Below are 14,669 nucleotides of genomic sequence, written 5' to 3'. Positions count from 1 at the left end.
AGTGCATCTAGAGGATCCCTTAAGTACCCAAAATTATGACACCTCTACTGATTGGCTGAACTTACTTTAAAAATAATTAAGAGCAACGTTTTGGTATATTCCATTTGTTCTTTTCTATCTCATATAAAATCTTAATTATTTTAAGTAGGCGGGATTATTTTTGTTTTTGTATTTCCTTCTAATCTTTTCTGCTGCTTTCTTTTGCAAAGTAGGATGTTTATGGTTTAATCAAATAGGATTACTTTTTTTAATCATTTTTGTTTTTCATTGCACATATTACACACTTAAATTTTTATTCATTTTAACATTATCCTATATAATAAAGGCCTAATATGCAAATTGACCATCACTCCAACACAAGATGGCTGCCCCCATGTGGTCAAAGATGGCCGCCCCCATGTGGACATAAGATGGCTGCCACAAGATGGCCAGCAGGGGAGGGCAGTTTGGAGCATCCATGCCGGCAGGGGAGGGCAGTTAGGGGCAATCAGGCTGGCAGGGGAGCAGTTAGGCATCGATCAGGCTGGCAGGGGAGTGGTTAGGGGGTGATCAGGCTGGCAGGCAGAAGTGGTTAGGGGCAATCAGGCAGGCATGCATGCGAGCTGTTGGGAGCCAGCAGTCCTGGATTGTGAGAGGGATCGGGCCTAAACAGGCAGTCGGACATCGCTTGGGGCGTGCCAGATTGGAGAGGGTGCAGGCTGGGCTGAGGGACACCTCCCCCACACCCTGTGCACGAATTTCATGCACCAGGCCTCTAGTGATTTTATAAAGTAAATGTTGGCAGCTGGAAAGTCACTTAGGTTGTAGACATTCCAACTGGAAACAAGAACATAGAGCTAGACATTAATTGTGTTGCTCAACTTTATACACTAGTTGGCAGGTAGTTATTTTCTTCTAAAAAGTCAAACTCTGCCTTCTAACCTCACTGAAATGAATCTGGGCATGAGGAATTCACATAAGACATTTCAGCTCTTTGTTTAAGTCACCTTTAAGTGTTTTAAAATGATGTTTATTATATAAATCTTCTTTATACAAAGTTTTACTGTTAATATTTTATAGTTCTTCATTTGTGATCTAAATTGTATTTTAAATAATTTGTCTTGTGATTGTTATATAATAAGGGTAAAGGTTACATGGACAAAAATCTTATTCATTCTAAAATACATATTTATATAAAAGATGATATGCAAAAGACCTGCCTATATCTCTTATCTGGCAGAGCTATGCATTTGAACGTTTATAGTAAGATCCTACTGATAGCAAGTAGGAACAGAAAGTATAAATACAGAATAAATAAAACTTACCATGTATTCATTTGTTTTCAATACACATCAATAGAATTAACATTAAGATGCATATTTCTGCCCTTGCTGGTTTGCTCAGTGGATAGTGTTGGCCTGCGGACTAAAAGGTTTGATTCCAGTCAAGGGCACATGCCCTGGTTGCGGGTTTGATCCCTAGTAGGGAGCGTGCAGGAGGCAGCCGATCAATGATTCTCTCTCATCATTGGTGTTTCTATCTCTCCCTCTCCATTCCTCTCTGAAATAAATAAAAATGTATTTTTAAAAAAGATGCATATTTCTGAGATATTAGAATTATGTTTTGAAAATCATTTTAAGCAGGTTATGAAATTCAATATTTAAAATTTTTATATTTCTGAATTATATGCTGTACAGTCTAAATAAATGCTTTTGAAATATTGTAGAACTGTTACTATCATTCAGATTTCAAGAGCTCTAATATTTATAATCCAGGATGAAAATCTCTTTAAGGATATATTTTATGATTATTTTTGACATGTTTTCTTCTGAATTCATGTGGTTCACTTAGAGCACCAATAGGGAACTTCTTAGGCTTTACTTAAAATCATCTAACCCATAGTTTACTCATAGTTTAAAAAATTCAACATGTTGCGCAGCCAGGGTGGCTCGGTGGTTGAGCTTCAACCCATGAACCAAGAGGTTGCCAGTTTGATTCCCCATAAGGGCATGTTCCAGGGTTGCTCCGTCCCCAGTAGGGGGCTTGCAGGAGGCAGGCGATCAATGTTTCTCTCTCATCAATGTTTCTGTCTCCCTACCCCTCTTCCTTCCCCTCTCTCTAAAATCAATTGAAAAACTCAACATGTCTTTAAAAATATTTAATGGCAGTAAGTGTTAACACATCAGTTATTTTATGTATACTTTTTGGTGTCTTGGGACATCTGTCTCTATTTTTGTTTCTCTGTGTTTTATACTTTGAATAGGAACTCTGTCTTTTTTTCTTTGTTCCATCTTTTCTTCTTCTTTTCTTTCTTTCTCTATTGAGGTATAATTGACAGATAACATAGTATGTATTAGTTATATTGCATTAGGTTGAATAGGCTATTTTTAAAGATGATATGGAATTATCTTCTCATTTTGGAATCAAGCATGCATATGATCACAGTGTATCAATTCAGTGCTTTTTCTCATGGGAGTTTTTGAATATTTTTTTGGTTTTGGTTTGACTCCATTTCTATAGATAGTGATTAACAATAGTATTTGACTAGCCCACCAAAAAACTGTTCAATTGTCTAGGGAACTAATACGATGTTTTGGCTGCTATCTATATGACATAAACCCGTGACTTTCTTAGAAGCATCAAACTTGCTTCTGGTTTGTTCTAGATGTCTGAAACATATGCTTATTGTGAGTTTTGATATTTAATCTCTGCAAAAATTAAACATAAGATTCTCATTGTCTTTCCTTAAATTTTATCTCCTTTTGAGTATTTAGTCATCTATAAATATTCTATTGTAAAAATCTTCCTTCTGTTATCTGTTTCTTCTGTTAAAGAAAAACAAACCTTATAAAGAAATGTTTAATTGTTAAAAGTAATACATGTATTAATCATTACTGCTCTTTTAGTAATAATTTCAAAGGTATCCCCAGAGTACCCTTTATAATTCTTTGGCGTGGCTATAAAGAGTGCACTGATCTGCATAAATACCAAAAAGTTTTGTTTGTCCTCATAGCTTTTCAGTAGTCTTTCATATGGCCTTAAAATTTCAAAGCACAAAAGGATGTTAACAGTGAGAGTCCACATATTTCAGTTTTACAGACATAAAATTGAATCCAAAAGGGATTAAGTGACTTAACTACAACCTACTAGTCCATTTTTCTCCCATCTCTTTCTCAAGTACTAATCTGATTTGATATCTTTCCACCAACAATTAAATATAAAAATTTCCCAGGTCCACCACCTTCTTTAAAGTTTTGCTAGCATCAGTAGAAAATATAACCTCAGTTTCTTTTTTCCTCCATTATATCCAAGCATGCCATTACTCTGAGGTTTGAATTTCTCAGACCTTGTCATAGGCCTGGCTTTTGTCCCTTCACTAAATGTTAAATTACTATCAGAGCCTCCTTGCTTCTTTTCTTTCTCTATCCTCTTTTTATGGTGTTTTTCAGAAGACTCCATATGTTCAGGTAAAAACTCCTAATAGCAGAGTATAACTGTTGCCATCTATAAGGATCTTTGTTATAACTGTCTCTTCTAAATCTCAGCTTATTTTTAGGAAACATTTTGCAATCTCCATATTTAAAATGTTTCTGCACATTTCCATGCTTTACAAAGATACTATAATAACAAAGCTTATATTCATTTGTATTATCTCAAATGTAGACTTCTTGGCTTATATGTGATTTTTTTTTTGCTCCTTTTTAAGATTTTTATATTTTCTGATAAGTTTTTTTCTTAAAACTTTTCTAAGGAGAGTAATACATTCATTTTAGAAGCAGGCAGGGACTGATTGGTTAAGAATATACAGAGTCAGGTTTTAGAAGATCTCATTATACACTAAAGCAATTTTAGAAAGAGAAAACACACCAGAACTTAATGGAAAAAAACACACAAAACAGTATAAAAGGTGTATAGTAATATACACCTTTTGAAATGAAACTTAAGCACAAAGCTAGATCTAAGAAGGGAGATGATAAAATAGGAAGAAGGAACTACAGGTAATTTTCAAAATTTTTAATTTAGACAAAATTAAATTAAAATAATGATAGACAAAATTTTAATTTTTTCCCTCCAGACATAAGATTCTACACATGTTGACTAAGAACCCACCATTTACTAAGAACATGGAGTCCCCCTTATGCAATGAAGCCCTGGTAGATCAACTTTGGAAACTTATGAATTCGGGTAAGAAAACAGTAGCTTTCAAAAAACAAAATTATGACTGGATTATTTTCATTTTGTAACAGGTTTTCAATACTTAAAGAACTGTGGTTTACTTTTTGTCTTTTTTTTTTTTTTTTTTTTTTTTAAAGTAGGCTACTTAACACATCTATCTTTACAGTGGTGGATGTGATAACGTTTGCTAAGGATATATTCACTCACTTTGCCCCGAAGGGTGATTGAAGAAACAAAAATATTAATTTATGTGAGTGTCTCAGATAGTTAAAGAGCTTTAAATATTAACCTGCAAAATATTATTGTTGTTTTTATTTCAGAAGGTTACAAAGGTTGAAAAATAGGTCTTTTCCCTTTATTCTTAGGAAATTACATATGTATACACATACAAATAAAAATGAAATTTGCTGTTTTTTCCTTAGTGTAAGATGGACAGAAAGATGGGACAGAACTGCCCTTTGGTCCCACTTTGTACATATTTTCAAGCTTCTGTCTATAAGGACATTATTGAAAAATGTCTTGAAAAAGTGACTTTCAAAGTGAGCTTTCTTCTTAGCAGCTTTTGGCTTGATCAGCTTTAATAGCAATTACTTCAGAAAATGAAGAGATGATCTTTTTTAGGATTGGATTTGCTATTTGGTGGTTTGTCTTCATATATTTTCTGATTTGAATAGAGAACATCAATACTGGTTTCCTCCTTTCTTCTTGAGTGCTGTTGTGATCCAGGTAAGCAGGGTTGGTCCCTAAGTTTCACTGCCAATGAAGACAGAATGGACAGCATTAAGAAAGTGATGACTGTTTTATCAATATAGTAGAGTCCTGGTGCACGAAATTCGTGTAGGGTAGGGTCCCTAGGCCTGGCCTCCCCACCTCCTCCTTCCCTCGCTCCCTCAGTGCTCCGCCACTGCTGCTGGTCACCTGCTATGTTCCACGCTGCCCCTTGGTGGTCAGCACATGTCATAGCGAGCGATCGAACTCCCGCTCTCCTGGTCGAACTCCCGAGTGGACAATTTGCCTATTAGCCTTTTATATTTATAGATGAGCGTTCCTTGCCGTGTTAGTGATTGGGGTGAGAGGCTCTTCAAAATGCTGTCACAGACATTGGCAGCTGTTCCAGGGCCTCTGTCTAGTGGAATTTATGGATTTGGAATCTTAGCATTTTAGATCTTAGAGGACCTAAAGACCAGCTAAGTTAACTGCTCTCATTTAGGGCCCAGGCAATTGTCTTGCCCAAGATCACACAGCTAACTGGAATTAAGCAGAAGTGATTTTTCCCACTGTGCTGCTCAAGTTAATTCTACTATAATGACAACCATTTTAAGATTTTATTCCATGGTTTTGAAATACAGGGCAGTTCTGATTTTTTTATCTTTTTTTTTTTTTTGTAATTTTAACAGAAGCACCACTATTCCATTTTTTAGCTCTCTTGTAGCCTTAAATTTTAATATTTTTTTAAAATATTTTATTGATTTTTTACAGAGAGGAAGGGAGAGGGATAGAGAGCTAGAAACATCGATGAGAGAGAAACATCGATCAGCTGCCTCTTGCACACCCCCCACTGGGGATGTGCCTGCAACCAAGGTACATGCCCTTGACTGGAATCGAACTCGGGACCCTTCAGTTAGCAGGCTGACGCTCTATCCACTGAGCCAAACCGGTCAGGGCAAATTTTAATATTTATAAATCAATTATTTGAAGGAAAACACATCACCAGGAACTCCCTCAGAAACAAAACAGTAATGTTCATTCCTCCATCCAAACTAAAGGTAAACCCAAACCAAAAAGCCCACATAGAAATAAAAAGTAAAAACCATAGCCCAGCCAATGTGGCTCAGTGGTTGAGCTTTGACCTGTGAACTAAGGTTACTAGTTCGATTCCCGATCAGGGCACATTCCCAGGTTGTGGGCTTGATCCCCAGTAGGAGGCGGAGGCAGCCGATCAAAGTTTCTCTCTCTCATCGATGTTCCTGCCTATCTCCCTCCCTTCCTCTCTCTCTAAAAAAAAGAAAAAAAAAAAAAAGAATCAGTACAATCATATAAAAAAAAAAGTAAAAAGGTGTAGTGTAGTGGTTTAGTGAAATTTAGCGGCCTTCACTATGCTGCCTAATTATCCTTAATCTGAACATCCTAACTTATGAAAACACAAAACTGAACATCCTAGCTTATGAAAACACATTTTTATTTGCTTTTTAAAATTAAAATAATAGTTTTTTAAATTAAAATAATTTTTTATAAACTTCAAGAATTCAAACTCAGTTGTTTAACTGGTTTCAATGACATCTATAACAAAATGGTCAGGATGGCAGCAGACATAATTAATTAGGTGATATTGTTCTTCAGAGTTTTCTTCCAGTACAAATGTACCCAAAACCATTCTTGTTTTCCTAGCTGATACAGTGCCTAAGCTTTACTCCTTTCCTTGCTACACCCACGAATATATAGATACAGGGCTAGCTGCTCTGTCAGGATCCCTCCCTTCTTTTAGAGGGTTGAGCCCCTCCAGCCTCTGTGTGAAAGGCCCAGGATTCTGATGGTTTGAGGAGAAGAATAATGAAAGCCTACAAAAATGAAGCAATGTCAGGCCAGTAAAGTGTCCAGATATGCATATTCCAGAGAAGGGAATCGATTTCCAGTGTAAATTCTTCCTTTCATTTTGTATTGTTCTTCCCATTTCTGTGTGTGTGTGTGTGTTTTTTTTTAATAGTTTTTAGGGCATAAAAACCTTATCCTCCTACCTTTCTCTTGCTTCTAACAGTGCTATGTTTCTGCTACCTTTATACACAGTGGCAGAATGAAGATGTCTCAGATGGGATTGACAGTAGCTCCTTCACAGCAGTGTGGCATGCAGAGTCCTCAGCACAGTGTAGTGTAGTATGAACTCCATAAAATTACAATTCCTTTTGTATGGATTACCTTTGCATATAATTAATATAATACTTACTTATCTACTAGAGTAAATCTCATCAGAATCACTAGTCGATTATAGTTTATTTTCTTATTTAAATATTTGTTATTGAAAATCACAAAGCTTAATATTTATGCTGTCCAAAATTTGCTGTTAGCAGCTTCTTCCTTTTTTGTTTCTTCTTTTTAAATATTATGCTACTCTTTGAAACCACTGTCAAATTTAAATATTTATAAGGTTTATTTTCTTATCTGGAAGAATTTACATATTGATTCTTCTCACTTGTTTTAAATTCTCTAGATAATTTTAAATTTGGCCTGGAAACCATATAAATTACCTAACCCTGGGTACAATTTTTGTCAGTCTGTTCTATTTGATGGCAATACCTACCTGGAGAGCTCTACTGGGGAAAAAAAGGAAAGTTCGAAAGAACTCTGGTATCTGGCCTGTCATTGATTTGGGCCAATCTGAGATCAAACCCCTGTTTTGGAGATAAAAAAAAACTGAGCCTTATCAGAGGAATTGAAAGAACTTGCCTCTAATCTCTCAGCTACTTTAAGCTGAATTTCTACACAGGCAATCTTCTCCTCCATACATGTTGTACTATCTGTAGCCACCTCTGGGGTTTGCTTATTATTATTATTATTATTATTATTATTACTACTACTATTATTTGTTTTTTTAAAAACAAACACCTAGTATAGCAACACTAATATAAATGTGTTTAGCAAATTATTTTCCTCTACAGTAAGTCCAATTTTAGAATTATGTTATTTCAAGTAGTTGTAGGGTTTCTTATATTTACGTAAAACCTGAACATAATAAATTTTAGAGTTAGGAGAATATGTTTCAAATGCTAGGGTTCATGAAAATCAGACAAGATGAACCGAGAATGAACGAATATGGAAGGAAATTTAAAGGCAGAAAACATTACTTTTTAAAAATTCATTTTCTAAAGAAGAGTGGTGTGATGATAAAAACATTTTTCCAGTTATAAAATTCATTAATAAACATTGATTGTTTCTGTAACAATTTATAAGTATCTGTGTTGAGATAAGATGCATCTTTAGGGTAGAGGGTTTGCCAGTGGGGCCTAGGTCAAGGGATGGCTCTTTTTAAGCATGATAATCCTTTCATTCCCTCTGCACAAGTTCTGGAACAGATAAAAATGTACAGTTAAATGTGCATATTGAGTTTCATTTCTTTATTTACTTTTTAGGTACTTCACATGACTGGAGGCTACGGTGTGGTGCTGTGGACTTGTACTTCATACTTTTTGGCCTCAGTAGACCTTCCTGCTTACCCTTGCCAGAGCTTGGGTTGGTTCTTAATCTAAAAGAGAAAAAAGCTGTCTTGAATCCAACCATCATTCCAGAGGCCATCACAGGCAACCAAGAAACTGCAATTAATCCAAGTGGCCATGCACAGCTAGTTGGATTTCAGAACCCTGTAAGAATTGCATGTGTTACAGATGTAATTTTATTATATTGAGCTCTCTAGAGAAGAGAATTGCTTCTTTTGAACTGGCAAGTTTTAAAGCCACAAACAGCTTTTTTGTACCTTTTGAGAAACTGCTGGCATTCATTTAGCACTGTGTAGTTTACAAAGTGCTACTGACAACTACATAGTGCTGCCAGTCCCTTTACTCCTTTTATGATGACGTAATGATTGTTTATACTGAGCATAGAATTTCTTCGTTGAGTAGTAGAAAATTGACATGAATATTTAACCTGTTATATGTTAACCTTCTTGTCCATATGGTAATGGAACACTGAACACAAGGGGCCCTAACTTTTTTCCCCCTACTCTGTGTAATACCTAGCACAGTTCTAAACATAATGAGTGCCTGGCAAATGAAAAGCTTTTTGAATTAAATAAATAAGTAGAAAGATAATAAATGATCACGTAAATGAGTAATCTGATTTGGGAGGAGATTATGCATTACATTTTAAAATTTTATATATATTATGCTTGCCTTTCGCAAAGTTTTATTTCTAGCCATGTGTTATAGAATTACCAGATTTTTGTAGAAAGACCTTTAGGATACATATCAACCATTTTACTGTAATTTAAAGGACATTTTTCAGAAATGATTTTCTTATTGATGACAGAATGTTCCCAATACTTCAAGCTTCATTTTTCACCAATATTTAGACCAGATTACTTGCCTGGCAATTCCCTACTGGTGTTTTGGCACTTTAACACTCAGATTCTGTCTATGTTAGTTAGAACTAGTCATTTCAAATTACTTATTCACCTAGATTTTCTGAAATATAATTTTACTTATTTATTGTAAATTTAAAATGTATCCTAGAGTTTGGGTTATGAAGAAGTAAGAAATAGGAAAAAAAAAGTCTCATTAAAGAGCTCTTTCAGATCTGAATAGTTATAAATCTATGGAAATGAATATGATTATAATTCTTGCACATATTCACACTTTGAGTCTTTAGGATAAGAGGAGAAAATGACTCCAAAAGATATATTCTTTTGGGAAAGCTCTGAAAGTTCACTTAAATAACTTCTTTCTTCCCCCAAAAAACTAGCAGACAGGAAAAGGTGAAATTTATTTTTAGCCCATTGCTGATAACTGATAGGCACTGGGCATGCTCTCATCTGCATGGTTGCAATAGCTATTAGTTTTCAGCTATAATATGAGCTACTTGTCTTCAGAAATCTAATTTTGATCTTAAATATTGCCGCAGGAAGGTGATCATCTTGCCAAGGAAGCATCATGTAATATATCAGCTCATCAGCAGGGAGTGAAGAGGAAGTCTGATACACCACTGGGGTCCCCACTAGAACCTGGTCAAATACTGGAGAAGAATGAGGATAGCAGTAAAGTCAAACTCAAAATCAGAGTAAGAAATACAGGTTAAACCTGTATTAACAGTGTAGGATATTCACCTTCTTGTAAATCTTTATGAATACTTGGTTTTTCCTTAGGAACAGATGGGACAGACTGAATCATAAAAGAACCCAAATGTCCATCTCTAAAACATTCCAACCGATTGTTTAACTTCTATTGTCACATACTTCTTCTCTGTTTGGAGAGGAACTATGTGTGCACAATCTACCTCAGCTCACTACTCTCCCATAACATAGGAATAGATTTTAGTTGCTGTTACATTTCCAGTAATTTCCATTCAGCTCCTTTTGGAGGCTGGACCACATAATCTTTTCTCTCTCTTATACTTTTTGAGAAAAAGAGCCTACTTTTCCTTTTAAGATTATTTGGGGGTATGTCCTGTGGCCTCTCTGCTACTTTTCCTAAGAGCTAAGATCCAAACATAAAGTGATATAATGGCCCTTTTTCTCTTTTGTTCCATGTGTGTGTTTTAGTTTTCAAGTTCTCAAGACGAAGAGGAGATTGATATGGATACTGTTCATGACAGCCAGGCATTCATTTCTCATCATTTGAACATGCTGGAAAGGCCATCTACTCCAGGTAAGATTAGTGTATTGCAGTTACTGGGCCAATCGAGAGAGTTCACAAGGTACCACTGTTCTAGGGTGTGTTGCTTTATCTTCAAGTGAACAACTGTAAAGCTTGAGAGTAGCCGGTATAAAATGAAATATTAGATTGTATCAGATTTAACACATATGAGCAAAAGAATAAATACAGAAAGTGTTCTTTTTCATTTTATATTTTTAATATTTGGCATGCTTATACTTCTAGATTTGTTTATTTATTTTTACTTTAAAAATATACATATATCTTTAATATATTTTTATTGATTTCAGAGAGGAAGGAAGAGGGAGAGAGAGATAGAAGCATCAGTGATGAGAGAGAATCATTGATTGGCTGCCTCCTGCATGTCCCCTACTGGGGATCGAGCCTGCAATCTAGGCATGTGCCCTGACCAAGAATCAAGTCTTGACTTCTTGGTTCATGGGTCAGTGCTCAGCCACTGAGCCACACCAGCAGGGCAAAATGTATTATTTTTATTATTAGAATTTTCTGTTAAATTGCTTCTGGTTTAAAGGCTAGCTTATAAAAACCTTCCAGGCTTTTTTTTTTTTTCCTTTCTTCCTTTCTTTGGGGAAATAAAGGAATTAATTCATCTTCTCCTTCTCCTTTGGCATTCTAGGGCTCTCTAAATATCGGCCAGCTAGCTCTCGGACTTTAATGCCCCAGCACTCACCAGGGGGTGATGGCACACCTGTCACAAAGCCCCAGTGGGGGATGGAACTTGCACGGAAGGGAACAGGTGAAATTATTGTTATTTTTTTTTTTTTTGCTCAAGAACAAATCTGTAAATTTCATAAAGTGTCTTTTTTTTCTTTTTCTTTTTTGCATTAAATATTACATTTGTTTCAGGTATACAACATGAAATTTCTTTATTAACTTAAAAATACATAAAATATATAGATCTTCTGAGAACTTGCTTTTCTTGCAACACATTGAATTTGTAATATCTAACATAAATGAATGCACTACTATTTTGTAAGACTTGGAAATGACAGAAAAGTAGAAAGGAAGGAGGAAAATCATTTCATGTCATTTAAAGCTAACATTTTGCTCTTGTAGTGCTTTTTCTAAGAATATTATAATATGAAAATGCCAGCTTCAGTACAAATCATCAAATCTGAGCCTCTGTACTGTCATAAAATATACAAATCAACTACTTACTTCTCCTCTCTCCTTGCCCCTGAAAGTTTTATAATTGCTTCAATCATGAACCCTTAATGCTATGCCTAGAGAACTCACATGTTTTGACTTTTAAATTATTTCATACTAATCAGGCTTAAGTAATGAAAGGTAATTCAGTTCAGATATGTTTATTAACTATTCTACTATTTTACATTGTCTTCTGCTTACTTTGTTCTGTTTCTTGCAAAGAGATTATAATCCAAATAAAGAGTAAACAATCAAAACTGCTGAAAAAGTTCAGTCTTCAAGTTTTGGAGGAACAGAGAGTGAAAAACTAGATACATAAGCAAAATCACTTTTAATGAATAGTTTTTTCCAAAAGTCATTAATCTGGCTTTAAAATTTCAAGGGATGGGTTTGCTTATATAAACCCTGCTTTTATGATATAAACAAAAGAGTTACTGTTTATTGATTTGAGGAGTGTAGGGAACCAACTGTGATGAAGGGGAGACTTCAAACAAAAGCAACACCTCAAAATATTTTGGTATTGTGACCCCAGGCTGTTGGGTGCTTATAGCTCTTTGTGTGCTTTATGCGTTTATTGTGGTAGGTTCATAAAATATATTTCAGAAGGAAACCAGCTGGAGACTTTAGCACAAGGGAATTTTTAAATTTTTTGACCCTTGCTAGTTTTGTATTCTCTTGGCTTTTTAGGGGATTTGTTGTTGTTGTTATTTTGGTATAATTTTGCTGTAGTATCATTATACTTATTAAAATTTTACTAGATATGAAAAATTTTCTACATTTTTAAAAATTATAAAACTTAAAGTGTTTCAAATCTCTTGTTATAGTTTGAGAGTGATGTTTCTGCTGCCCCTTATGCCCTTAAAAAAAATAAATTCTGGCCCTAACTGGTTTGGCTCAGTGGATAGAGCGCCGGCCTGCAGACTGAAGGGTCCCAGGTTCGATTCCAGGCAAGGGCATGTACCTAGGTTGCGGGCACATCCTCAGTGGGGGGTGTGCAGGAGGCAGCTTATCGATGTTTCTCTTTCATCGATGTTTCTAACTCCCTATCCCTCTCTCTTCCTTTCTGTAAAAAATCAATAAAATACATTAAAATAAATAAATTCTGTCTGAATTCTAACAGTCAAATTAATTCCTGTTTCAGAAAATAATCTTAATACATTTGTTTGTTTTTTCTCAGTGATGTGGCATACTAACCTATGTAGAAGCAAATCTTTTTCTTTTTTTTTAATTGATTTCAGAGAGGAAGAGAGAAATAGAAACATCAGTGATGAGGGAGGAATGTCGATTGGCTACCTCCTGCACCCCCCCTACTGGGGATCGAGCCTGTAACCCAGGCTTGTGCCTTGACTGGGAATCGAACCGTGATCTCCCGGTTCATAGGTTGACAACCATTGAGCCACACCGGCTAGGCTGAAGAAGCAAATCTTACTACCTTTTTTGTGCCCACCAATGTGCTTTTGTATTATTGTGCCATATTTCTGGGACTCTCTCTTTGCAGTCTTGTAGTTCTCATAGCATCATTTGGGAAACCTGGGGAGGAAATACAGGACGAGTTGGGGTGTTAGGGAAGCTTTAAAGTTTTAGCTTTGGTTGGTATCAGTGTAGCACCCTTTTGTGTCATGATACAAAATGTATCCAGCCTATTATATATAGACTGATCGATAAAACTTAATTTTGAATATATTCTTTAATGTGCCTTTGTAATTTCTTCAAACATATTTATGCTGTTCAGTGCCCTATGACCAATGAGTAAGTCTTATCTTTTACAAATGGTAGTGTTCCAAAGGTTTATTTCTACATGTATTTATTTGGGCATCTAAATATAGTTTTCCTGTAGATACATTATTATATTTGCTACATAACTTTCCCAAACTACCCAACAAAAACCCTTTTAACTTATACCTGAAGAATAGAAGTATGACACCTAGGCACTGTGTGTAACAATGTTTCTGAGAGAAGGGGCACTTTCAGCTCCACCTTTTGGAATGTCAGAAGCACAACTTTAACCTAACCTAGTAAAGCTGGCAGTGAAACAGGAACTTCCCTCTTCCTGCCCCCAGCGGGAGCTGGAGTCTCCTTTTTTCTGATCTTGGCCTGGGATTGGGAGTGGGGGTTCAGAAAAGGAGGCATCGAACACAGTGGTAAGGGAAGCTATGTTCTTAAGTCTCTAGGGATCCTCGAGTTCACAAATAGGTTTGGGGGCCTTACTCATTTCATTCAACGGAGGCAACTTTCATTTGATCTCCAGAAGTCTTATAAGGTTTTTTGTAGTTGACTGAAAATGAAGAGATTGCACATAAAAATCTGGGTTTCCAGCTTCTCTTGAAGAACTGAGAAGCCCTTTCAGGCAGGGATGTGCTATTACACCGATTCCATTTGTTTGCACCTGGTAGTCTGTGCTCATTTATGCTGTCTCCTCAGGGCCAAGGCTTTTAAGTTTGGGACCCCTGTTTGGGTCCTTCAGAGCCAGCCAGATGATAATTGAGAACTGCAATGTGTTGCAGATGTTATGTGGGAGGAGGGAATGGGGGTTTAGGTCAGATAAAGAAGAACTGGAAACTGTTTAGAGGAAAGGTCATGGTTTAACCTTTTCCCCAATTTTCTCTTTCCTTGCATATGATAGTGAGAAGAATATTTTGGGGGTGGGATGATACATGAGTGGGAGGTTAAGCCATTTGGGACAAGAGAGAAGTAGCAGGGGTATTTTTAATACCTTCATTACGTTATACTGTTCTCTCTCTCCTGAGGTCAGGAATGGGATTTGTAGAAATGGGTTTATGGTTCCCATGGTGACTGGTTATGCATACCAGGCCCGTCCCACCACTGCAGCCTGGTCTGCGGGCAGGCATTGCTGTGATGAAAGCGGAGAGGAGGGACGGGAGCAGGAGCCAAGGGAAACCCTAGTGGTTTCTGTGGGGAAGAAGAGGAGAGTTCCTAGTTGGGCCTGCTGTATTATGTGATGCCTTCTGGCATAAGTCAGCAAAGCACTAT

General features: G+C 36.2%; 1 protein-coding gene across 6 annotated transcripts in view; it reads left to right on the top strand.

Moving 5' to 3' along the window:
• TAF2 (TATA-box binding protein associated factor 2) overlaps nucleotides 1-14,669 on the top strand; it is a 72,162-nt gene that overhangs the window by 49,936 nt on the left and 7,557 nt on the right. For 3 of the 6 annotated variants that reach the window (XM_080646236.1, XM_080646235.1, XM_080646239.1), the window contains 5 exons: nucleotides 4,055-4,164; nucleotides 8,280-8,509; nucleotides 9,763-9,918; nucleotides 10,400-10,505; nucleotides 11,149-11,268. In XM_080646236.1, the coding sequence (XP_080502362.1) occupies nucleotides 4,055-4,164; nucleotides 8,280-8,509; nucleotides 9,763-9,918; nucleotides 10,400-10,505; nucleotides 11,149-11,268 (722 nt within the window). The remainder of the gene's footprint in view (nucleotides 1-4,054; nucleotides 4,165-8,279; nucleotides 8,510-9,762; nucleotides 9,919-10,399; nucleotides 10,506-11,148; nucleotides 11,269-14,669) is intronic. The other 3 variants (XM_080646238.1, XM_080646237.1, XM_080646240.1) reach the window with 1 other exon arrangement.

The sequence above is a fragment of the Plecotus auritus genome, assembly GCF_963455305.1.
Source record: "Plecotus auritus genome assembly, chromosome: 11".
Taxonomy (NCBI): Eukaryota; Metazoa; Chordata; class Mammalia; order Chiroptera; family Vespertilionidae; genus Plecotus; species Plecotus auritus.
The sequence above is the reverse complement of the archived record's forward strand: the minus strand, read 5'-3'. Positions and strand labels throughout refer to the sequence as shown.